The sequence below is a fragment of the Peromyscus californicus genome, unplaced genomic scaffold, assembly GCF_007827085.1.
Source record: "Peromyscus californicus insignis strain IS unplaced genomic scaffold, ASM782708v3 Scaffold_4__1_contigs__length_199733344, whole genome shotgun sequence".
In the NCBI taxonomy this organism is placed as follows: domain Eukaryota; kingdom Metazoa; phylum Chordata; class Mammalia; order Rodentia; family Cricetidae; genus Peromyscus; species Peromyscus californicus.
The window spans coordinates 52,735,350-52,759,407 of record NW_026294562.1 but is presented as its reverse complement, the minus strand read 5'-3'; the positions used below and the strand labels follow the sequence as shown (position 1 = coordinate 52,759,407).

The following is a 24,058-nucleotide window of genomic DNA, read 5'->3' as shown; positions in this document are numbered from 1 at the left end:
ACAGCTGCTGTTGAAGAGCAGTCCCAAGGGCTGAGGACCATGGCCCCTGCAGTCCACCTAACTCTGTACCCTCTGACTACCTTTAGAAGGCCTCTGTGATCTGTCCACCCCCTTGCCGAATAACCTTCATGTCTTACTCCTTTACCCCTGCCACACAGGCTCCAATCACGTTCCCAGATACCCGACAGCTCCCCCAGATCTGCCAGCTGTCTAACCTTTGACACTGTAATGTAACAAGTGTAATCAACTGTTTATGACTTTGTACTGGGCCACATTCATACCTTGGTAGGCCATGGGTTAGAAGTTCGCCTGCTTGGTGGGATGGACTTCCTCCAAACCCAACCCCAAACCTCTTGCTCTTTACAGTTTCACTTTTCCTTCTTATTTGTGTGCTTTGCCTGCATATATGTATGTAAATCACAGGCAAGACTGGTGCCTGCAAAACCAGAAATGGGTGTTGATTCCCTGGAACTGCAGTAAATGATTGTTATGAGCAGCCATGTGGGTTCTGGGAACTGAACCTGGGTCCTCTGCAAAAGCAGCCAGTGCTCTTAACCTCTGAGCCGTCTCCCCAGCCCCACTTTTTCCTTTTTGATCACTCACAGTATCTATCATACAAAAATGTTCACTCCTTATTTCTTCTCCATCTCCACACAAGAGACTACATACCCTAAAGCAGCAAAGGTTTTGTCTTGTTGGCTTTTTTCTGTAGTGGGGTATGGTGTGAGGGATCAAAGAGTGCAGTGCATACTGGGTAAATGCCTCACCACCGAATAAAGGGGCTTTGTTTGTTTTTTGTCTTTTGTTCTCTGCTAGAAGCCCCCAGGCCCTGGAAGTGGTAGTCTTCAGGTCATCCCACCCCCACTCTTCCTCCTTAAAGAGACAAACTTGGCAAAAATGAGAACTGACACCAGGGCTGGAGACCTGAGCTAAGGAAGGTAAGGCAAAGCGGTGATACCTAAGACCTCAGGACACCTAGGCCAGGGGGGAGGAGGTGTGGCTGCTGCTCCAGCCCAGACACCTTGCTGCTAACTTTGGAAGGGCCCCCCTCTGCCTTGGTCCCTGAATGATTAATTGAAGAGCTACACACTAGCAAGGCAGAGGCAGGCAGATCTCTGAGTTTGAGACCAGCCTGGTCTACAGAGCGAGTTCCAGGACCACAAGGGTTACACAGAGAAACCCTGTCTCAAAACCGCCCCCCTCCAAACAAAAAATAAAAAATTAAGAGCTGGAGCAGCTGTATAGAACTGGCTGAGACTACTGGGGGTAGGCCAAGAGAGAATAGGGAGAGAAAGTGCTGCTTTGATGAGAGAAGAAGGGAAGACACAACCTCATCAGGCAGGGGTTATTTTTATTTGAAGACAAAAACACCCAGTGTGAGAATTCATATGTAATCTGCAAAAAATTTTTTTAAAAAGAGAGAGAGAGAGAGAGAGAGAGAGAGAGAGAGAGAGAGAAGCCAGAATTCAAAAGGCCTGGGGAGAAGAGAGGAGAGTGGTAGGTCCTAGACAGGTAGGGTCAAGCCACATAGGGGAAATGTAAAAGCAAGCCCTCATGAGGATTCAGGCTCAGGTTTTCCAGATTCAGAGAGGTGCCCTCCTCTTGGCCTAGCCGGGGTACTGTTGGTACTAAGTAACAGGTTAGCGCTGGCTGGCAGGCTTATGCCAGCAGGGAGGTTATAGGCCCCTAGCCTGGCTGACAGGCCCACATCCTGAAAGTTGAGCACCACCAAGTAACGCTCATTCTGGTCCCAGTGGCGGATGTAGGAGAAGAGGCCAGATGAGGAAGCCAGTGCATGGAAGTCACCATGCAACAGAGAGCGTTCTTTACCCCGACGGTCACTCAGCCACCGGAACTGGGTAAGGAGGGAGCCAGGGTCTTCACTCTGGCCCTGAAAATGAAGGACACACAGAAGGAAGGAGTGAGGGGTCTACAGGACATCTATAAGCCACCTGCCCGCCATGAGGGTCAGGCCCGAACTGCGTACCTTCACTGTCATGTTGGCGCTTACAAGTCCTGGATTCGGGAAAGGCTGGATTCATCCCATGGCATGAATGGGGCCTCCACAGGCTAACAAACAGAAAGTGGGGAACTTTAAAAAGGGATGGGTCCACTCCCTTTCCTCCCATTCCTTATTTTCTTTTTTTTTTTTTTTGGTTTTTTCGAGACAGGGTTTCTCTGTGTAGCTTTGCGCCTTTCCTGGATCTCGCGCTGTAGCCCAGGCTGGCCTCGAACTCACAGAGATCCGCCTGGCTCTGCCTCCCGAGTGCTGGGATTAAAGGCGTGCGCCACCACCGCCCGGCCCATTCCTTATTTTCATTTCATCATTTGGTAAATTTTTTCCTGCTGGTAGAGGTCTTTGTGGCAGCACCTCATCATGGCACCCTCACCTTGTACCTCTCTGCTTGTGTGGATTCTCACTAAACCGTGAGTTTCTAGAGGGCTCAGAGCCTATCAAATGGGTGCAGAATACCACTGTCCAACAAAATATTGGCTACTGTTCGGAACATAGTACAAAACAACAGGCATTACCTTTAAAAATAAGTCCTTTGGTCTGGCAAGATGGCTCAAGAGAAAAGCACCCGCCATGCAAGCCTGACAACCTGAGTTGGACCCCCAGAACCCACATAAAGGCTGAAGGCAAGAACTTACTCCACCAAGCTGTACGCTGATCTCTGTGCATGTACCTACACCATACACACACACATGCATGCACAGATGTATCTCTAGCTGAGTTCCACTCCAGGAGAATATGCTACATGATGTCTGAGGCCAGCCCAGGATATACAGTGAATATGACAACAGGAAAACCCTGTTTAAAACATATACACTTGCCACACAGTCCACACCACAGGATGACTGACAAGGATTTTAACGAAGTTCCACCTCGGGGCTGTTGTCTGGCTGCTGCTATCCACAAGATGCCAAGATGTGATACATAAACAAACACTCTTTCCACACTGTGCTGGGCAGAAAACAAGTGGTACCTGTCCAGGAAGGACAGCTGCCTGCAGGCCAATCTCATCCCCATAGCTGAAAACAGGGGTCCCTGGCAGAGTGAAGAGCAGCAGCTGGTAGAGTCGGAGGAGCTGAGCTGGTACAGAGGCTGTCAGGAGTCCTGCCTGAGACACCTGGAGGAAGATGCCTGTGAGCACCTCCACCCCACAACCACCACCTTCCATCTCCCCTACACCCAACCAGCATGGTACTTACACTCCAGCTGCACCAGTGACTGCCACTGGCATTCAAATACCGAGTGACTAGCAACTCTGTGTGCTCCCCAGTAAAACTGGAATTCGACAGATAGGAGCTAGTCAACAGCAGGTCGCTGGTGGAGTCAAGGATGCTCACGATTTGCTGCAGGTCAGAGGAGTCAGTTCCTGCAATCAAGAGCCTGCACAAAGCAAGGGCAGGAGTGTCATTAGCACAAGGTAGAGAGAAGAATAAAAGTGAACAGTTTTCAAGACCAGGAAACTCCCATTTAAGGGCTTAGCACTCCAAGGGGCTCTCACAATGGGCTCAGCCAGGCAAGGGTGTTGGGTACCTACCTATCCTCACTGAAGTTCTTGGTGATATTCTGCCACTCAGCCAAGTATAAGGATGCATCCTAGCACAAAAAAAAAAAAAAAAAAAAAAAAAAAAAGCAGAATCAGAACAGAGAACATCACCTAGCCCTGGCTGAGACCCACCCACTCTTCTCACCAAAGCTTTGCCTCACCAAAAAGGCACTCACCATCAGTTTTCCCACATCCCGAACTTGGAACCCATCCACACCATCCTGCAACCAAGAAGTCAGAGCTTCCTGCAGGGGACAAAAGAATAGAGGAAAAAGATCAACACACAAGTAAGCCCTCACCTACCTCAAATTTCCCTGAGACTTCTACAAAACAGGGTTTCACTCTCTCTCTTCAAAGGTTAGTCCTTGGTATGCTCTTAGTGTATAATAGCATTTTTCTATTTTCTATTTTTGCCTTTGGCAAATCACATAGCTTCGATTTTAACAGTTACAGAAATGGCCCAAGAGAAAACATGTTTGCACAGCTCTAGCACCTAACACTTGGTATGTAGAATGAAAATTCCCTCAAATTAGAGATGAAGAAACAAGCTCAGAGAAGCAAGATGTCATGGCCAAGATCATAATCAGGGAACAGCAGAGACAGGACCTAAAATGCCCATCAAGACCCTGAGGCAAATGTACTTACTCCTCTCCCAGTTTCCCGAGGCCTGGAGAGTGTGTGCTCTCCCACAAGAGCTGGTGGGAGCACGGCCAAGAATGAAAAGTTTGAAATTCAAAACACAGCCTGGGGGCTGTTGAGACATCCGAAAAGAGGCCAACTCTGCAGAGCAAGCCTAGGCCTGAAGGCTTAAGCCCCGGTTTCAACTGGCACTAAGCACAGAACCACGCCCCCACACCCCCTTTCTTCCCTTCTCATCCGCTCTCCATCTTCAGCTGAGGCTACCACCTGAAAACATTACCAGTAGCTTTTCTTTTTGGCTTAAGACCTGTCTCCAACTCACTACATAACTGAGGCTGTCTTTTAACTTCTGATGCTCCAGCCTCCAACTCTCAGGCTTTCTCCAGTACTTTGAACTTCCTATGATCATAAGATCCCAGCACTTGGAAGGCAAGAGGATCAGGAGTTCAAGGTCATCCTCAGCAACAGAGGTCTAAAACACAAATCTCCAGGCAACTGGCAAGAGCCAAACTAGATGATTACAGGAGTCTGACCCACGTGCTGAGAATCCAAAATCCCCCCTCAGAATCACAGCTAACAGCAAAGTGTCAGCATCTGCCTCTTCTTTTGTTATGTCCCTCCTGGCAGTGCCAGTGTCCTGAAACCTAGGCATCAGAAGCTAGGGGGACCCTGGAAGCTTTACCCCTGCCTGGTGGCTAGACAGTTTAAACCACTACCACAAGGAAAGGCAGATTAGAAAAGATCATTGAAACTTCAAATTTGGAGCACATGAAGTCTCATTCCTCATTCACAGATTAACAGTAACAGGTATTTTGTGGCATTACAAATTTTTAAAAAGCTATAAAATACTTGGGATGGGGTCTAGAGAGATGGCTCAGTGGTTACGAGGACCCAGGTTCAGTTCTTAGCACCCACAGGCCAGCTCACAACTGCTTCTAACTTCAGCTCCAGGGGGATCCATCACCCTCTTCTGACTTCCTGGGCTACCAGACATGCACATGGTGCACATACATACATGCAGGCAAAACACCCATACACATGAAAAACAAATCTTATTAAAAAAAATTCATAGTGGGGCTGGAGATGGCTCATCAATTAAGAGTACTGACTGCTCTTCCAGAGGACCCAGGTTCAATTCCCAGCACACACATGGCAGATCACAACTGTCTGTAACTTCTGATCCAGGGGATCTGATGCCCTCAAACAGACATATATGCAAGCAAAACACCAATATACGTAAAATAAAAATAAATAATTAAAAAATAAACATGTCTGATTAAAAAAAATTCATAGTGCAGTTAAAATTTTTTAAATAATAAAATACTTGGCATAATCCCAGATACATAGTAAGACCCCAGTACTTATAATTCCAGACTGGGCTCCATTCCAAACATAACAAACAAAAACTGGGAAACCAGTCAGATCAGGATTCCCACAGAGAAAGAAAAGACTTCCTATCACAAAAAGAAAAATCAAACTTCCAGACTAACATCTGAGAAATTCCCTTCCTGGCATGGCTTGGCTTCTAGAGTAAAGGAAACACACACACAAAAAGAGCAGTCAGAAAAGAAACAAGAAAAAACACTGTGCACCGTTGGCCTATCCTTCAGGCTATGGGAGGAGGTATTCCTGATTATGAGAACCTTGCTAAGTGCACACAAGGATTGCTGTGAATTAATCCACAGTCTGCCACCAACCATAAAACTCACCTTCACTCTGGCAGCTACAATGTCAGCCTGAGCAGGGAGGAACCATGCATTCTGGCCCCGGTAGTTGGGAGTGAGGTCCAAAATAATGTGAATGCCTAGAACAACAACCAGTTGAGAGGAATCCTTTGGGGTGAGAAGGAGAAGCAAGGAACCTCAACAGAAGGCTACCAAATGCACCTATGTACGGTTTGTATCCTGGACCTGAATGAATCCCATCAAATCCCTCAGTCAATTTTACAATGGAGCAATTAAGTTTGAGCTACAGGACCTGGGTCCCCCCTCAAGAAGTCTTTCAACATGTTTCAATATTGAGGTTTTGGTTTCTTTCTTTTTTCCCTTGAGACAGAGTTTTATGTGTATGGGCTGACTGGCTGAGGATAGCCTCCTGCATCTACCTCCCAAGTGTTGAGATTATAGGTATACGCTTCTCTATGTTTACATTGTGCAGGGGAATCAAACTCGGGCTTCATGGGTACTAGGCAAGTACTCTTACCAACATTCTCAGCCCTCCTTATTGAGCTATAAAACAATAGTTGAATCTCTTACACACGAAGGATCCACCTTATAAACTTAAAAACCATTGATTTCGGCCAGCCATGCTGGCACACTTAAGCCTAGCACTGGAGACCAGTAGAGCTCTGTCAACTTGCATCCAGCCTGGTCTACATAGTAAGGTACGGGCCAACCAACCAGAGTTACATGATGAGATTCTACCTCAAAACCAAAACAAAAATAGATAAATAAAAATCACCCAGCCAAGAAGAGAACACAGGAAGCAGACTGTTTAGTGTGAATCCTAACAAATCTCTCCTGTGCCTGCCCTAGAAACACTCTGAACCAGTCAGGAGTAAACAAGATTAAAAAAAAAAACAAACTCCTGTCCTGCTTCTCGGCCAGAATGTCAAACCTTTCTGCTTCCTTGGAAAGACCTACTCTTTTTCTTGGCAGATTGCAAAAGGTCTTTAAAATCTTCCTGGGAGCCCAAAGTGGAGTCGATCTGTCTCAAGTCGGTTCCATTGATTTCATCCTTCTCGTTCTTGTGAATCGGGCCCAACACTAGGCCCTTCACCTTCAGGGTGCTCAAGTAGTCCAGATGCTTCTTCAGACCTACAGTGAGGAGAAGGATGAGTTAACCAGGGAGGCATGACAAGCCTCAGGCCTCCATTCTCTCCACCACTTTCCCCACTCCCCTCAGGGGGCTGGATCACGAGACAAAGTGGCTGACGCAAGGAGCCTCGCACTTTACTTCAGAAACTGGTTTGAACTAGCTCAGGCGCCTCGTGGTTGGGGGGGGGGGAGTGCTGAGTCAGCCACCCTCAGGAAGAAGTAGGGGTAGGGTTAGAGTTTGTTTTTTAAAGAAAGGAGACTGTTTGCCAGGGAGTGGTCTCAGAAAACGGGGCAGTGGAGAACCATCTGAGCTCGTCTGGAGCGGGAGAGGAGGAAGGAGAGCAGCAGAGGGCCCGGTTAAATGAGGGGCACACGGAGAAAGGGACGAGGGTGTGCACCCCACTCACCAGCGATGCCTCCCTCGTTCGGGCCTACGAAGGCCTCAAGGTTGCCGACGCGATAGAGGGCGCCCTTGTGCCACCACCTCTGAACCGGCAGCTCGCGGCAGCGCGGCGCCCGAACGATGATGACCACGGCGCCCGCCAGCATGCCCAGCCAGCCGAGCCAGAAGAGCAGCAGCAGCGCCCAGCGGGGTGCGCACCCAGCCCGGGCTGCCGGCTACCTTCAACAGCTCCTCCTTGGACAAGCCTGTGAACTTGGCCCCGGCCTCCGCCTCGTCTTCGGCCACCTTGATCTTCACCAGGCCGTTCTTCTCCCCGGCCGCCGCCCCGGCCGCTGCATTCATAGGCTGCTTCTCGGGTTCTATCTCGTTCAGCTCCACCTCCTTCATGTCCACTTCGGTGTCCTGGCTCATGGTGCCTGCAGAACCAGTGACACGACACGGCTTGTGGTCAGTGGGGCGGCTCGAATCCTGCCTGGACCTCCGAGTACAGAGAGCTGTCCCACGATCGGGAGGCAGGCTCAGCTTCCCTAACTGCTTCTGCCGCCGGGCGGGCGTCGCGGCGGGGAAGTGACCCGGGAGCTCCGCCCCAGCCCGCCCCTTAAAGGGATGTTGTGAAATAGTTTCTCGACTCCAGCAGCTACACAGTGTGCAGCCTCGCTGCTTGAACCTCTATCCCTAACGCTTCTTCCAGTCAGAGTCCGGGAAACTGAACACGTAGTCAGTCACTTATAGGATAACAAACAATTTGTCCTGACCAAGTTCCAAAGCCCCTCCTCCGAACGTCAGGCACCACTCCCTGCAAGGCCTCGATCCTCTCAGCAGGATGGCACCAATCTCCATCCACACCTATGGTGCCTTCGCCCCAGGCAGGGCTCTGGCTAACACCCAGTCTCTCCAACTTCACACAGACCCTTGCACACTGAGGCAACTACATCCCACTTCTGCTTTCCCCACACCAGGTCTTGTCTCCTGAGACTCCGGACAGAGTCTTAGCTCAGGTCCTGGATTCTCCCTCGGGGCTTACTCCCACGCACCTTTCAAGACTCTGAATTTAATTCCTCAGGCAGCAACTATTTACTAGCACCCACTCCAATCTTTTGTTCATCAATTGCATAGAATTAACTCTAATCCGTTCTTCTCCCTGACTTAAGATTAATCTGCAGGCGAGAACTGCAGTTGAAGTGGACACTACCCTTCTTATCCTACCTTAGCTACTAGTGAGAGAAGGTCGGGCAACTGGGAATCAGACATCCAGAAGAGACTAATGGGGCTGTTAGACTTTGGGGCTCCAAAGGCATTCAGGCATTTTGAACATACATGATGTTCTAACTCTTACCCACCTTCCAGTACTTCTCAAACCCTCCAGTAGCCAGGCTTTCTACATCACTTGACTGTGCTGGGCCCTGGAGGCAGCTTAGTTCCCTCACACTTTGGAAGGTTCCCAAATTCCCTCCAAGAGGAAAGGTAAATGGGGCAGACTGGGTTCACAGCAGGGACAACTGGACATCAACACCAGGAGGTGTCAACACTCTCAGGAACTTCTTGTTCTTTACAGCCAGTTGAGTTACTTTCAGAGAGGAGCTTAAGGAAACAGGTCCTTTCTCCCTCTCCCACCTAGGCTGGCAGCCAAGATTGCTATATATTTGGAAGAAAGCAGAAGCCAAGATCTGAACAGTAGAAAGGGGTATTTCAAATTCCCAAAGGTCCTCCCCAGCCTCTCTAGAGAAAAGCCTACATACCAGCTCCTAGGAAGAGGCAAAGTGAGTAAAGGTTAAGTTTCATGCCAGTGTTCACAGATGATAAGAGGTCTACCTTGCCCTGGGCATGCCAGATAAGAAAGGTTCAGGACAGACTCATACCCAGCACGAAAGCTCCAGGTTTGAGGACTGTGCAGGCAGAAGCACTCCTTGAGATGGTTCAATGTAATGCTCCTAGAAACACACCATGTTCATCTGGTAAATGTGCTTGCCCACCAAGCCTGACCATCTAAGTTCGATCCACATAGTGGAAAGAGAACTGACTCCCAAAAGTTGTCCTCTGGCCTCCACATGCTCACTGCCCCCACAAAATAAATAAAATTTTAAGGTAGCATAGCATCTCCCAGCCCCCACAGCTCAGGTGGCAGAAATCAATTCCTAACGGTCTTAGAGAAGTGAACTCACCTGCTCAGTCTTTTTACCCAGCACAGCTTCCCAATCACTACTGTCCAGTCACATCAACTTTCCAGCACCTGCCAATCTCATAAGACACAGGGTATCTCCAGTCTTATGCCTTTCGTATATGCTGTTGCCCTGCTGTGAGAGAGAGCACTCACCTGGAATTACCTTCCCTCCACCTGTCATTTGTCACTGCTACAATCCAGGGCCCACCATCTGTTGTCTCTGCTTCCTTGTCTAAGTGTCTGCCCTTGAAGAGAAGTGGTGAGAGCCTTGTGCTATCTGTCAATCAGTTTGTCTTCTCAGATACTATACTCTAAGCCCTTCATACGTGTTTGGTAAATGAGTGGATGAACTGTAGGACTCAAACCCACTCTGCCCTTCTTAGAAGCAACTAAACAAAGTTAAGCACTACTATATCAAGATGAAGTGGTTTCGGGGCTGGAAAGATGGCTCAGAGGTTAAGAGCACTGCTTGCTCTTCCAAAGGTCCTGAGTTCAATTCCCAGCAACCACATGGTGGCTTACGACCATCTGTAATGAGATCTGGTGCCCTCTTCTGGCCTTCAGAGATACGTGCAGACAGAACACTGTGTACATAATAAATAAATTTAAAAAAAAAAAAAGATGAAGTGGTTGGTGTAGAAGCAAACCAAGTCTTGTTACTGTTCAAACTAAAACAAAATGGTAGCAATGGAGGACAGGAAAAAAAAAAAACTATAGAGAAAGAGGCCAGAGGTACCAGGCATGGTGGCATATGCATACAATCCAAGCATTTGGGAATTGGAGACAGGAGAATTAGGAGTTCAAGGCCAGCCTCAGAAGCACAGTGAGGCAAGTCTGGGCTACAGGAGACTCTGCAATGACAGAGAGGAGAGAAAGAGGAAAGGGAAGAAGGAGTTCAAGACTCCAGAGGTAAACAGAGAGCTTCATATCCTGCTAGTGTGTGTTGACTAAAATAAACTTAGAGCTGGGAATGCAGGTCAAAGGAGGGGAATTACCTACCATGTGCAAGATCCAGGGTTCAATCTGCAGCACCACAGGCACTGAAGAATGAAGGGCTACGGATGCAGCTCGGTTGGTAAAGTGCTTACTTAACACTTGAGAAGTAGGTTCTGGGTTCTATCCCGACCACCACATAAACCAGGCGCAGAGGAGGCACAGGCCTATAACCTTAGCACTCAAAGGGGAGGCAGGAAAAGTTCAAAGTACCATCAACTACACAGCAACTTTGAGGCCAGCCTGGGCTACCTGAAACCCCGACTCAGAAACAAGCAACAGCAAAGACAAAAACAAAGTAAATGCAATAGATAATGCTGGGAAAAGAAGATTATGTGAGGCCATGGTGAGAACTAAGTCCAAGAAAAGACCCAGAGGAGGCGATCCCGAAGTCAGCAGGAGAGCACTGGTGAGAGAGCATCCTCCTCATTTAGAAGCTAAGTGGTAGCTCCACCACTGCCTAGAGCTGACACTGAGAAACAAGAGACAGCTGAGCCACTGAAGATGCAAAGATGAGTGGGATTGAACCACCACATCCATCACAGGCACCCAAGGCACATACAGAACAGCCTATCGGGAGCTGAATACTGTCTGAGCCTATCAAGTCCTAAGGTCACACAGACCCCGCAGGTCTTTGATAACATGAAAGGGTTCTTCCAGCCTGAAGCAAACCAAAAACTGGAAGTAATACAAGCTGGTAGCCTAGACCACCCCCGACTGGAACCACCATTGTTTATGCATCATGCAAAAAAGCACTATAGAGGGTGTCTTGAATAGACTACACAAAAGAAGAAATGAAAGGACTTGTGGGTGCCAGTCATATTCTGAAATAGCCTTGAAAAACTAAGTAGGAGGAAGCCTGGTATGAGAAACACCTAGAATCCTAGCACTTTGGAAACCTGAAGCAGGAAGATCACAAGTTCCAAACCAGCCTGGGCTACAGAGGGAAACATGATCTCAAAAATAAAATAACAGTGCGGGGTGGAGAGATGGCTCAGTGGTTAAGAGCAATAACTGCTCTTCCATAGAACCAGAGTTCAATTCCCAGTACCCACATGGCAGCTAAAAACAGTCTGCAATTCCAGTTCCAGGGGCTCCTATGCCCTCTCCTGGCCTCCAAGAGCACTGCACACACATGGTGTACAGAAATGTACATGCAGGCAAAAAACACCCATACACATAAATAAATATTTTTTGATTAATTTTTCTGTCTGTTAATTAGACCGGGGGTGTAGCTCAATAGTAGGAGCACTTGCCAAGCACAAACAAGGCCTGTGTCCAATCCTCAGAACCATAAAAATACCGATAAAATTAACTTAGGGGCTGGGAAGATGGCTAAGCCTCTGCTGTCAAGAATGACCTGAGTTTGATTCCTGGAACTCACATGGTGGGAGGAGAGAAATGCCTCTCGAAAATGGTCTTCTGAACTCCCCACTTGCTACATGGCACCTGCTCACACGAATATGTAAATAAACAAAAATATATTGTTAAATAAATAAATGCAGCTAGCACATGCCTTTAATCCCAGCACTAGGGAGGCAGAGGGAGGCAGATTTTTGTGAGTTCAAGGCTAGCCTGGTCTACAAAGCAAGTTCCAGGAAAGCCAGGGTTACATAGAGAAACCCTGCTGTGGGATGTCCTGTATGTTGTGAATAAATAAAACGCTGATTGGTCAGTAGCCAGGCAGGAAGTATAGGACAGGGAGACAAACAGAGGAGAGGCTGGGAGGTGGAAATCTAGAGGAGACACCAGCCCGCCGTCCAGGGAGCAGCAGGTAAAGCCACGGAACACGTGGCGACACATAGATTAACAGAAATGGGCTGAGTTTAAGTGTAAGTAAGAGCTAGACAATGGTAGGCCTGAGCTAATGGCAGAGCAGTTTAAATAATCTAAGCATCTGTGTGTTTATTTTATAAGTAGGCTACGGGCTTGGCGGGACCCAGAGAGAAACTCTTTAGCTACAAAACCCTGTCTCAAAAAAATCAAAAATATAAAATAAATAAATGCATAGTGTTAGGAGCATAGCTTAGTGGTACAGTGTGTGTTTAGCATGTTCAAGTTCCTGTGTTGGATCCCTAAAACAAACTAAGACTGACAGGCAGAACTTCCCCACTGGGTCTCCCAGTTCCTTGTGAAGCTCTCCACATTTGCACATTTCCTTTTTCCACTACAAGGAGGCAGTGCCTCTTGCTACCAGGTGGGGGCAGGGTTGTTCTTTGGCCAAACATTCATTTGGTAGCACTCTAACAGCAAGCTCGTTTGATTAATAACCAGTGATGGAGGACCAATTGAGACTGGAAAAAGATCAGTAAAAAATATAGAGGGAGATTGAGGCATGAGGAGTAAGAGTTCAAAACCAGCCCAAGCTCTCAAAAACAAAATATGTGTATATATCTGTCTAACTTAGTGGTTAGAGCGCCACCTAGCACATACGAACCTATTCATCATCTGTCTATCTCTATCATCTACCATCTATGCATCTGAAACAATAAACTAATAATTACATATTGATTTCCATTTGTGTCTTATACCCTGCTAGGTAATAGGGAGATGATTCACCTGCATAGGATCAAATCAGAAGCCGGGTGGTGGTGGCGCATGCCTTTAATCCCAGCACTCGGGAGGCAGAGCCAGGGGGATCTCTGTGAGTTCAAGGCCAGCCTGGGCTACCAAGTGAGTCCCAGGAAAGGGGCAAAGCTATACAGAGAAACCCTGTCTCGAAAAACCAAAAAAAAAAAAAAAAAAAAAAGAAAGAAAGAAAGAAAGAAATTTGGTGGCTGGTAGGAGTGGTGGGTCAGGTTCAGGGGAGGGAACTGGTGAGATAGCAAGTAAAGGCACTTGCTTTGAAGCCTGGTGGTTAGTCCCTGGGACTCACATAATATAGCGATGACCTGTGTTGTATCTCTGGGACCCATACAGTAAGAGAGAAACAACTCCTGAAAGTTGCCTTCTGTCCTCTACATGTGTACTGTGGCATACCTGCACATGTGGGCTCACACACTCTCTCTTTCTCTCTCTCTCTCTCTCTCTCTCTCTCACACACACACACACACACACATACACACATAATTGCAATAAAGATTTCTTTAAAAAAGAAATGGGGGCTGGAGAGATGGCTCAGAGGTTAAGAACACTGACTATTCTTCCAGAGGTTCTGAGTTCAATTCCCAACAACCACATGGTGGCTCACAACCATCTGTAATGAGATCTGGTGTCCTCTTCTGGCCAGCAGGCATACATGCAGACAGAACACTGTATACAACTTAATAAATAAATCTTAAAAAAATAAAATAAGCCGGGCGATGGTGGCGCACGCCTTTAATCCCAGCACTCAGGAGGCAGAGGCAGGAGGATCTCTGTGAGTTCGAGGCCAGCCTGGTCTACAAAGTGAGTTCCAGGAAAGGTGCAAAACTACAGAGAAACCCTGTCTCAAAAAAAAAATAAAATAAAATAAAAATAAATAAAATAAATAGGGGGAGGGGCAGAAAATAAATAAATAAATAAATAAATAAATAAATAAAATAGCCGGGCAGTGGTGACACATGCCTTTAATCACAGCACTCGGGAGGCAGAGGCAAGTGGATCTCTGTGAGTTTGAGGCCAGCCTGGTCTACAAAGTGAGTTCCAGGAAAGGCGCAAAACTATACAGAGAAACCCTGTCTCAAAACATCAAAATAAATAAATAAATAAATAAATAAATAAATAAATAAATAAATAAATAAATAAAATGGTCAGCTTTTTTTTTTTTTTCCCGTTTTTTTTTCAAAACGGTTTCTCTGTGTAGCTTTGCACCTTTCCTGGAACGCGCTTTGGAGACCAGGCTGGCCTCGAACTCACAGAGATCCGCCTGCCTTTGCCTCCCAAGTGCTGGGATTAAAGGCGTGCACCACCACCTCCTGGCCATAAACGGTCAACTTTAATTAACAACTTGACATAACCCAGAATCACCTGGGAAGAGAGTCCCAATGAAGGATTATCCACATTGGTTTGACCTGTAGCCATGTCTGTGGGGGACTGTCTTACTTAAATTAACTGATGTAGGAAGACAAAACTCATGTATATGGCATTCTTCATTCCTCATTCCATACGGGGTCCCCAGTTGTCTCAGAGTAGAGAAGTTGAGCTGAGCACAAGCAAGCAAACAGGTGCCCGTGAATGCATTGGTTCATTTTTGTTCTTGGCCTCTTGAGGTTTGTCTTGACTTCCTGACAATGATGGACTGTAACCTGAAACTGTAAGCTATAATAAACCACTCTCTCTCCTAAGTTGCCTTTTGTCGGGGTACTTTATCACAGCAACAGACAGGAAACTAGGGCAGAACACACTGGTAAGGGAGCACGGCTTCTTTCCAGCAGTATTAGTCAAACTGGACTGTAGCCCAAGGGCAGTGGAGAAGCACTGAGGACTGGGAGTTGAGAAGTGAACTTAAACAATTTTTTAAAAAGGTTTTATTTTATGTGTAAGGGTATTTTGTTTGCATGTATGTTTGTGCACCATGTACATGTCTGGTGTCCTTGGAGACCAGAAGTGTGTCAGATCCCCTGGAACTGAAATTACAGATGGTTGTTAGCTGCCATATGGGTGCTGGGAATTGAACACCCTAGCTACAAAGTAAAAAAAATGAACTAGAAGGGAAGAAACTGCAGTGTGATGGTTTATGGTTCAAACAAACAACCAACTAGGGGTAAGGCTAGGGATGTAGCTCAATTAGTAGAAGGCTTGCTAGCATACAAAAATCCTGGTTTTGGACAGGTGGTGGTGATATATGCCTATAATCCCAGCATTCAGGAGTCAGAGGCAGGTGGATATCTGTGAGTTTGAGGCCAGGCTGCTCTACAAAGCATGTTCCAGGACAGCCAGAGCTGTTACATAGAGAAACCCTGTCTCAAAAAAAAAAAAAAAAAAAAAGTCATAGGTTTGAACCTCACCACCTCATAAAATTGGTGTCCTGGCACACACTTGTAATCCCAGTACTTAGAGGGTAGAGGCTAAGAATTGACAAGGTAATATTGAAGAGACACCAGCCCACTTGGGCATGTGGCTCTGGCAGGCCTTGCCCTTCTCCCCATCCCTCTGCCTTGCTAAGAACAGTTAGATTACATTCCTAAAGCTGGCCACCAAGGTCTATTCCCTTATTTGGCCACTTCCTCCTCCTGAGGCTGACCACCAAAATCCAGCACTCAAAACCCCCTTTGATTCACCTAGTTAACATGCCCAATTAAAATAAAACACCTCATCCTAACATGGGGTTTCCCCCTTTCCCTTTATAAACCAACATAAGCTTATGTGCCATGTCTGTCTCCCCTCCACCCAGAGGCAGCCCTTTGTCCTCTGGGACAAATACCCCGCCCACTTTCCCTTGTCCCCTCCCCCTTCTCCCTCATCCTTTATCTGCATCCTAACCCATTCTAACACAGGCCTCTCCTTTTTCTCTTCTTAAGAATGACATCTGCAAGGTCATTTGCTGCTGTTTTTCTGCTTGAGTTAGAAAGCAGCCACTTTAACTTTTTTTCCCTGCTTAATAAAGGATCTCTGTGAATACAGATGTTTGGGTGGGTCTCTGCCTAATCTGGGGTCTGAAGAGAGCCCCCACTGTGTGGGAGTCCCTTTCAAATATAGCAATCATAAAATGCCCAAATCAGCAGACAATAAAACGATTACAAATATTTACTACTAGAATAGTTAATCTCCAATGAAGGTAGGCCTGCTTTTCATCAATGCACTCAAGTTTGCATATTCCCAAGATCTGGATAATTTTCCTTAATGGGTCAAAAGTAGAGATTAGAGTACCTAAGTGACAGCTCTGCCCCAGTAACCAGGTAGTGATTTGGGGTAGTTTAATATAATATTCACTTTTCTCATATGGAAAATGGGATTATTTTGTTTCGGTTTGCTTTTGTTTTCTTTTTAACTTTAATTTATGTAAGTCTGTGTAAATATATACCACATATGTGCAAGTGCCCAAGGAGGCCAGAAGAGGGGCGCTATATTCCCTGGAGCTGGAGTTACAGGTGGCTGTAAATGACACAATATGGGTGTTAGGAACTGAACTTGGGTCCTCTACAAGAACAGCATTTGATCTTAATTCCTGAGCCATCACTTTAGCCCCTGTTATAAACACTCCAGAACCCACATTAAAAAAAAAAAAAAAAGTAGCCGGGAGGTGGTGGCACATCCCAGCACTCGGGAGGCAGGGGAAGGCGGATCTCTGTGAGTTTGAGGCTAGTCTGCTCTACAGAGGGAGATCCAGGACAGCCAGGGCTACACAGAGAAACCCTGTCTTTTTTTTTTTTAGATTTATTTATTATGTATACAGCATGTATGACTGCAGGCCAGAAGAGGGCACCAGATCTCATTACAGATGGTTGTGAGCCACCATGTGGGTGCTGGGAATTGAACTCAGGACCTCTGGAAGAGCAGTCAGTGCTCTTAACCTCTGAGCCATCTCTCCAGCCACGAGAAACCTGTCTTGAAAACTCCAAAAGAAAAAAGAAAAAGGAAGAGAGAGGGAGGGAGGGAGGGAGAAAAGGAAGGAAGGGGGAGAGAAAGAAAGAGGGAGGGAGGGAGGAAGAGGGAGAGAAAGAGAAATGGAGGGAGAGAGGAAGGGAGGGAGGAAGGAAGGAAGGAAGGAAGGAAGGAAGGAAGGAAGGAAGGAAGGAAGGAAGAAGAGGAGGGAAGGAGGGAAGGAGGAAAAGAAGGAAGGAGACTGGAGAAATTGCTCAGTGGTTAAGAGCACCAACTGCTTGTCCAGAGGACCCTGGTTCAATTCACAGCACCTAGATAGCAGCTTACAACCATCAGTTAACTGCAGCCTCATAGGATCCAAGTACCTCATTTAGTCTCTGTGGGCACTGCATGCACACATGGTGCACAGACATACATGCAGGCAAAACACACACATATAAAATTGTTTGTGGTGGTGCTGGCTTGCAGTCCTCCAGCCAGGGAAACAAAGGCTAGCCTAGCCAGGTCAAAAGAAAGGAAAGAAGGGGGTGGGCTCCAGCCATATGTCACGGTACCACCCTCCCCTAGCCTCCTTGGGCACTGGACACATATATGGTACACTTGTATAGACAGAGGCAAAACACAGACATAAAATAAATAAATCCGAAACAAAACAAAACAAATTTACTGGGGATTGGAGAGATGGCTCAGAGGTCACGAGTTTTTGTTGCTCTGGGTTCAGCTGCCAGCACTCACATGGTAGTTCACAACCATTCTAACTCCAGTTCCAGGGGATCCAGCGCCCTCTTCTAGCCTCTGTGAGTACCAGGCACACATGTAATACACATACATGCATGCAGGCAAAACACTCATACTCATAAAACAAAAATAATAAATTTAAATAAATGGCTTCTGGCCTGCTAGTAGACATATACTTTATTTGTGGTATTAAGTTTTCATGTGACAACTAGGGAAAAGACTATCCTTTTTCCAGTGGACAGGGTCACAAGGAAAGATAAGCAGGCCCAAAGATTATTTATTTATTATTGTGTATTTGCTTGCTCCCCAAATTACCGTGCAAACAGAACTACATGCAAAAGCATCAAGGTGAAATGCACACAGGTATGGTAGTTTCCATCCAGCCCATTGCCACTTGAAGTGTACTCTCAAACTGTTCTTTAAAAAAAAAAAAATTATGAGCCTGGCATGGTGGTGCACACCTTTAATCTCAGTGCTTGGGAAGGAGAAGCAGAAGAATCTCTTTAAGTTCAAGGCTGGTTCTGCATAGTGAGTTCCAGGACAACCAGGGCTATATAGAGACCCTGTCTCAAAAAAATTTATTTTTTTTCAATTGTGTGTACACATAAGTCTCTGCACATGAATACAGGTGCCCTCAGAGGCCAGTTGGATCCACTGGAACTGGAATTATAGGCAGTTGTGAGTCACTTGACATGGGTGCTGGGATGAAACTCAGATACTCTAGGAGAGTACAGGCTCTTAACCACTGAGCCATTTCTCCCCTCTCACTGAACTATTTTATTGATTGATTGATTGATTGATTGATTATTTATTTATTTATTTATTGGTTTTTCAAACAAAACGTTTCAACTATGTAGCCCTGGCTGGCCTGGAACTCATTATGTAGAACATGCTGGCCTCAAACTTTGCCTGTCTCTGCCTCCCTAGTGCTGGGATTAAAAGCATGTATCAAAATGCCCAGCATCTTTTTTTATTAAACTTTAAATTTATTTACTTTAGGTATTTGAGTGTTTTGCCTACATGCATGTATGAGTACTACATGTGTGCCAGGTGCCCTTAGAGGCTAGAGGTGGATATTAGATCTCCTGAAACTGGAATTGCAGATAACTGTGAAATGAACCAGGGTCTGCTTCAAGAGCAACCAGTGATGATTTCGGAATCAGGCTGTCTGGATTTATACCTTGGATCTGATATTGCTTATTTGGGTAACATTCGGCTTAATCTCTTTAGGCCTCAGGTTCCTCATCTATGACTACCTTAACACCTTCCATCTCGAATAGTAGGATTATTAAATGAGGTCATGCATTAGAACCACTAGTAGGAGACTAATAAATGTTACAACGAAAGCTTATGCACATAGATGTTTGCTATAAATGACTAATGAAGTGATGTTGCTGCATAGTCTCAATAAGCAATCTATAGCTAACTGTGACCCTAGACAATTGTTAAATTTTAAGAACCTCCCCCCAAGAGCTCTTAGATATAAGACCATCTATGTATAAAATGAGGGTTGTCGATGTCCCTACCTCTTGGTATTGTGGACAATATAGGGTGCTTGAAACGGTAAGCCCATTTGTGTGGAGAGGTAGAAGAGCGCTTGTCTACACATGCTCATAGTCTCAGGTTTAATCTATAGCACTGTTAAGAACAAAAACATGCAACATGCTCCAAAAATGACACCTAATGTTGGCCCTACTTCATTCGGGCCAAGATCATGGAGAAAACAGACTAGACAGCAAAACACGGAGGGTCAAAAAAAAAAAAAAAAATCTGTCTCCAGAATGACGCTGGGCATCGAGGCCTGATTTTGTTTCCCTAAACGGCTCCATGCAAGGGATCTCCAACCGAGCTCAGCCAGGGGCCCAGTACCTGAGTCGCCCCCTGCGCTGACAACCTGGACGTCAGGCCCCGTCTGCTTGCTGGGCGGCTGGCGGGGAACCGAGACGCCGCCGGTGGAGTGTTCATTAGGTTCGGGATCCATGGCGATGGATCTTTAGCTTGAGGGCAAGGAACCACGTAAAGGTATGGGGACCGGTGGCCGTAACCCAGACAGCCAAGCCGCAGTGGTTACGAAGCCAAGCCTCAAGCGATGACGTTTCATCCGCAGTGGGTTGGAACCGCCTAGCCGCAGCGCCGAGGGCGAGACGCCGCACTCCCCTACAGCGCCTGCGCCTCTTTTCGCGCCACAAGTTCAAGGCGGAGCGCTCTTAACGCGCTTTGGCCGAATCCTGTACCCACAATTCCCCCGGCCTGCACGTCGTTTACGTAAGCGCGTGCGTCCCTCCTAGTCCCGCCTCCAAGTCCCGTGGGCCTCTGCGAAATGGTATTTAAGGGGCGGCCGTTGTTCTTTTCGGTCTCATTTTTCCGTGGTCTTGGTAAGTGGGGTTTCTTACGGCTGTTTAGTTTTGTGTTGCACCCACCTGTCTCACTCAGTACCGGCGGCGGGCTTCGGTCTCACAGGCATCTGCCTGCCACTGTTGCGATTAAAGGCATGAACTACCACGTCTGGCTTTTCCTCGTGAAAGGATTATTTCTGGTGGTTCTTATTTTTTTTAAGAGCCCGCGTGAACATAGCGTTTCTCAGACGTGATCCTGTTTAACTTACGTAACTGGGGCAGGGAGATTAGTTACGTTTGGGGCTCTGCAAGACCTTGACACAGCAGGGCTTTGTGAAGGACAAAATGGTGGAGGCGGAGCAGGGCCGTCGCCTATGATGAGTACCTTTTCACAGACCTGTACTGATTTCCATGAGGATAAGTAACTCTGAGGAGGCTGGCCCTGGACCTAAAGCCTTCTGCCCCCGCCCAGCTATGTCTGAAAAAGTGGTATAGAAGTAACCGAATGCTAACGTTCCTTTGTAGGTTTGGGAACGTGATTGCATACGGAGGAATGGAAATGTGCTCTCGTTTTAAGAGTAAGTGCTTATGCCTTGACTTTCGTTGGTCTTGGTTTTGCTGACTGTAGTACGTAACTGTGCTGCAGGGATGATTGAAAACCTGAACTCTCTCTTTCTGATGGTGTAGTGGAGAAAGGAAAACAGTTCTCTGAGTGGCACAGTCTACAGCAGATATTTGGGTTTGGTTTGGAGTAAGGTCTGTTACTGAGGTGTTTTCTTTCTTTTTTCTTACTCAGATATGGTTAATCTCAACGGATTTTACACTTTGGAGCCAGACTAGGTTACTCTTACAAAAGAACATTTTGCTGGTAGTCAAGGTGGGTAAACATGGTTTATGCACACTTAGGAGGGAGCACATTTAAATGACCACTTAATGATGAGTGTAAATGACAAGCATATGGCTGAATTCTAGTGATGTCATCTTTCTACTGAAAAGTGGGCTGAAAATGGATGGAGAGAGTGCTGGGGCGGCTATGATTGAATTAAGTAATGGTTTGGTTTTCCTGTGTCCAGCATCCTGTAACTCAATTCTGAGGACTCAAACTACATCCCAGGATGAATACAGGTAACTGTCCTAATGAGGCTAGGGCATTCTCATCTCTGGAAAAACCATTGAAGCAGCACACTGCCCTCTTAGAGCTCGTGTGCTCCACTTATTTCTAGAAAACTCCATCTTACTAAGTTCTTAAAAACCAAGTCACTGTCAGATGATTTGAATCAATGCACTGATGCTCTGTGAAGGTGTGAATTAATAGCATGTTAGAGTTCTGATGGCAGTTAGTGGTAATGAAGGAATATTGCTCCATCTTGATGGTTGAAAAATAACTGCTTGTTACTCATTCCCAGGTTGTCCTGATGATTTGTCTAAAGGTGAGGTCATTTTCCTTATTTATGAAGTTGAGCTTGTTTAGATAACTAATGGGGTTTGTCACCAAAGCAAGCAAGCCATCCTTTTAAACAATATTCTGTTTTTCGGGTTTTTTTAAGGTTTGTTATGTATACAGTGTTACTTTGGCCAGAAGAGGGCACCAGCTCTCACTACAAATGGTTGTGAGCCACCATGTGGTTGCTGGGAATTGAAATCAAGACCTCTGGAAGAACAAACGTTGCTCTTAACCTCTGAGCCATCCCTCAAGCACCCTGTTTCTTTGATATTTCATTTGCTTCCCTATTTGTCCTAGGTACTTAAGTACACACAATCCAAATCGGAGTGCTCAATATTTTGCCAGTTGGGTAACAGCCTGGAAGAGAATTGGATCCATAGGAACCAAAGAACAAAACCATATATTTAGAGTTCCTGGCTGTCTGTTAAGAATAGTAAGATAGCCAGACATGGTGGTGCTGCACACCTATAATCCCAGCACTCAGCAGGCAGGGGCAGGTTGACCTCGTTAGTTCCCGGGAAATGCTGCCTCAAGAAGGAAGACTAAGATGGGTAGCAACTATTTCTGGGTTTTTATCTAATTAGCTTTCTTGATTCAGGAGGCGTGTATTCCTGTATACCACGAATCTCCAGCATTCAGAGGTTAGTTGGTTTTTTTCCTTTTGGATGGGGTTTGTTCAAGAAGGCAGTTTCTATGATGAATTGAACTAGCTCACTATGACTGCCAGTGAAAACATATGAACACCTGAGAAACTGAGTAGCAGAGTGTCTCTGGGTACCTGTATCCAGCCTTTCGTTAAACAGTTTGTTTTCCCCCCCTCAGGTTCTGTTAGCAGAAACATACCTGTTGGTACAGAGGTAAGTAAAGCTAGTGTGTACCCATGCATGTAACATTGGGTTTCAAAGTTCCTAAAGGCACTTACCATATATGATGACTTTCATAGAATCTCGTTCGGCTGATGATTGCTGTTGAGACTTGGAAATCTGAATTATCTGAGAAAAATGGGTTAGATGGGAACAGTTTGTTGCATGATTTAAACATTGACCATGTTGTTTCAGATTTGGTGTTTTGCCTAAAGACAAGGAACCATGGCAGGTAAATATGCTTTTGTAATGCTGTTTGCTATATAAATGCTATCATTGTGCAATGCTTTGATCTAGTGAATTCTTGCTCACCAGTGATGAGTTGAATACCGCCCCAGTCTGATAGCTGTGAAGAAAGGTATTTACTGAGTTGTGAGCTCACCCTAGATCAATTAAGAAACATTAGCACAAGATCTCTATAAAATGAGCTCCCATTACAAATAGTTTTCTTCTAAGCAAAAGGGATAATGGCCCCACTTTCTGGTCTATCTTGCAGGGAAATAAAAACTGTCTTCACGCAAGGCCAGGCTGGAATGAGGTAAGAAAACTTAGATGTAAGGTGTACTTAACTATAATTTCCCCATGAAGAAACATTCACACGTCTTACTTCCTGTCCTAGCACCAGAGCCTGAAAAGGTGAACCCACTGGGGCTGGCTGGGGGAGAAGAGGAAAATTTGTTCCAGAAGGAACTGTCTGAGGGATGGAGTTTCTGTATACAGACAGGGAAGAATTGTCGATTGATTAAAGGCATAAGGTGGCTTGTCTCTTAATTTCTAGGTCTGAGGAAAAGAATGAGGAGCATGTGAATGGTAGGTAGCCCCTTCAGATTGTTGGCGCTGAGTATGGGGGCAGGCTGGAGGAACCCAACAGTGATTAGACAAGCTGTATGGTCGGTGTAACAAGTGTGCCTTAACACTGAAGAAAGGAGGGTGTGGGTGCATTGGGCATGCTGCATACATTTGCCTAATTGAAACTTATTTTACAGGAATCCAAATCTTCAAGGATGTAAAGACATCTCTGCTCCCTCTACGTACAATTTTGACAATTTGAAGTTGTGTGTCTTCATTTTCTTAATTAAAGTCTTTAGAATTTGTGGTGTGGTTCATCTGTTTAGTACTGAAAGTGAATGTTACTTGCCTTTGTTTGGGCGGGTCCTAGGAATTAGGGTCTATAAGGCTTGGCAGTGCTGTACCACATCACAAGACCACACAGTTTATCCGGAGCAAGCAAGCTGCTGTCCTGAAACAGCAGGTGGATGACAGCCTTGCCCTCTGAGGGAGGGGTTTTTAAAGGGAAAAACAAGCAGGGTACCACAAGTCTCTGTCCTATGATTGGGTGAGGGTATGGAACAATTGAAATTTCTGGTGGGGGTTTACAGTTATATTTGAACAAGCCTGGACAAGTCCTAGGCTCTGTCCTTGCTGCCATGAAGGCTGGCTAGCCTCACACTTAGCTGGCTGGGGGCCTGACTTGGGGACCCAGGCTCTGTCCTCTAAGTGGGTGACAGGGTCCCAGACAATGAACAAACTTGGGCAGTCGGTATGTGTAGAAAGAGCTACTGCAAGGACTGTCTTGTTCATGGCCCTCCCAGAAATTGTTCAAGTCTCAGGAAACTTCAGCTGCTGTTTGTGTAGTCCCCTAG

At 46.2% G+C, this 24,058-nt stretch overlaps 1 protein-coding gene, 1 long non-coding RNA gene and 8 other non-coding genes across 15 annotated transcripts; 9 read left to right on the top strand and 1 right to left on the bottom strand.

Annotated features, from left to right (window-relative positions):
* Positions 1 to 1,334: 1,334 nt before the first annotated feature.
* Positions 1,335 to 19,929, bottom strand: Slc3a2 (solute carrier family 3 member 2). The gene is given in 13 exon segments (XM_052714902.1): positions 1,335 to 1,617; positions 1,619 to 1,891; positions 1,988 to 2,029; positions 2,032 to 2,070; positions 2,988 to 3,131; positions 3,214 to 3,394; positions 3,549 to 3,607; positions 3,734 to 3,802; positions 5,906 to 6,000; positions 6,839 to 7,012; positions 7,420 to 7,603; positions 7,605 to 7,831; positions 19,642 to 19,929. Coding segments are annotated over 13 exon segments (1,698 nt in total). The 5' UTR covers positions 19,754 to 19,929; the 3' UTR covers positions 1,335 to 1,518.
* A 142-nt stretch (positions 19,930 to 20,071) lies between these two features.
* On the top strand, positions 20,072 to 23,509 carry LOC128095694 (uncharacterized). Of its 6 annotated transcripts, none has more exons than XR_008213307.1 (7): positions 20,072 to 20,147; positions 20,634 to 20,686; positions 20,905 to 21,538; positions 22,151 to 22,193; positions 22,375 to 22,409; positions 22,611 to 22,647; positions 22,912 to 23,509. It is a non-coding gene; the product is annotated as an uncharacterized LOC128095694 (long non-coding RNA). The 6 variants fall into 6 exon arrangements; XR_008213309.1 differs by lacking the exon at positions 20,072 to 20,147 and having other exon boundaries at positions 20,154 to 20,686; positions 20,905 to 20,985; positions 21,182 to 21,538; XR_008213311.1 differs by lacking the exon at positions 20,072 to 20,147 and having other exon boundaries at positions 20,154 to 20,686; positions 22,912 to 22,953; positions 23,194 to 23,509.
* LOC128095784 (small nucleolar RNA SNORD25) lies at positions 20,476 to 20,545 on the top strand. The gene has a single exon (XR_008213387.1). It is a non-coding gene; the product is annotated as a small nucleolar RNA SNORD25 (small nucleolar RNA).
* On the top strand, positions 20,749 to 20,825 carry LOC128095791 (small nucleolar RNA SNORD26). The gene has a single exon (XR_008213394.1). It is a non-coding gene; the product is annotated as a small nucleolar RNA SNORD26 (small nucleolar RNA).
* LOC128095790 (small nucleolar RNA SNORD27) lies at positions 21,037 to 21,105 on the top strand. The gene has a single exon (XR_008213393.1). It is a non-coding gene; the product is annotated as a small nucleolar RNA SNORD27 (small nucleolar RNA).
* On the top strand, positions 21,371 to 21,444 carry LOC128095789 (small nucleolar RNA SNORD28). Its single transcript, XR_008213392.1, has one exon. It is a non-coding gene; the product is annotated as a small nucleolar RNA SNORD28 (small nucleolar RNA).
* On the top strand, positions 22,241 to 22,305 carry LOC128095788 (small nucleolar RNA SNORD29). The gene has a single exon (XR_008213391.1). It is a non-coding gene; the product is annotated as a small nucleolar RNA SNORD29 (small nucleolar RNA).
* On the top strand, positions 22,476 to 22,544 carry LOC128095792 (small nucleolar RNA SNORD30). Its single transcript, XR_008213395.1, has one exon. It is a non-coding gene; the product is annotated as a small nucleolar RNA SNORD30 (small nucleolar RNA).
* Positions 22,723 to 22,790, top strand: LOC128095793 (small nucleolar RNA SNORD31). Its single transcript, XR_008213396.1, has one exon. It is a non-coding gene; the product is annotated as a small nucleolar RNA SNORD31 (small nucleolar RNA).
* On the top strand, positions 22,993 to 23,118 carry LOC128095794 (small nucleolar RNA SNORD22). Its single transcript, XR_008213397.1, has one exon. It is a non-coding gene; the product is annotated as a small nucleolar RNA SNORD22 (small nucleolar RNA).
* Positions 23,510 to 24,058: the final 549 nt, after the last annotated feature.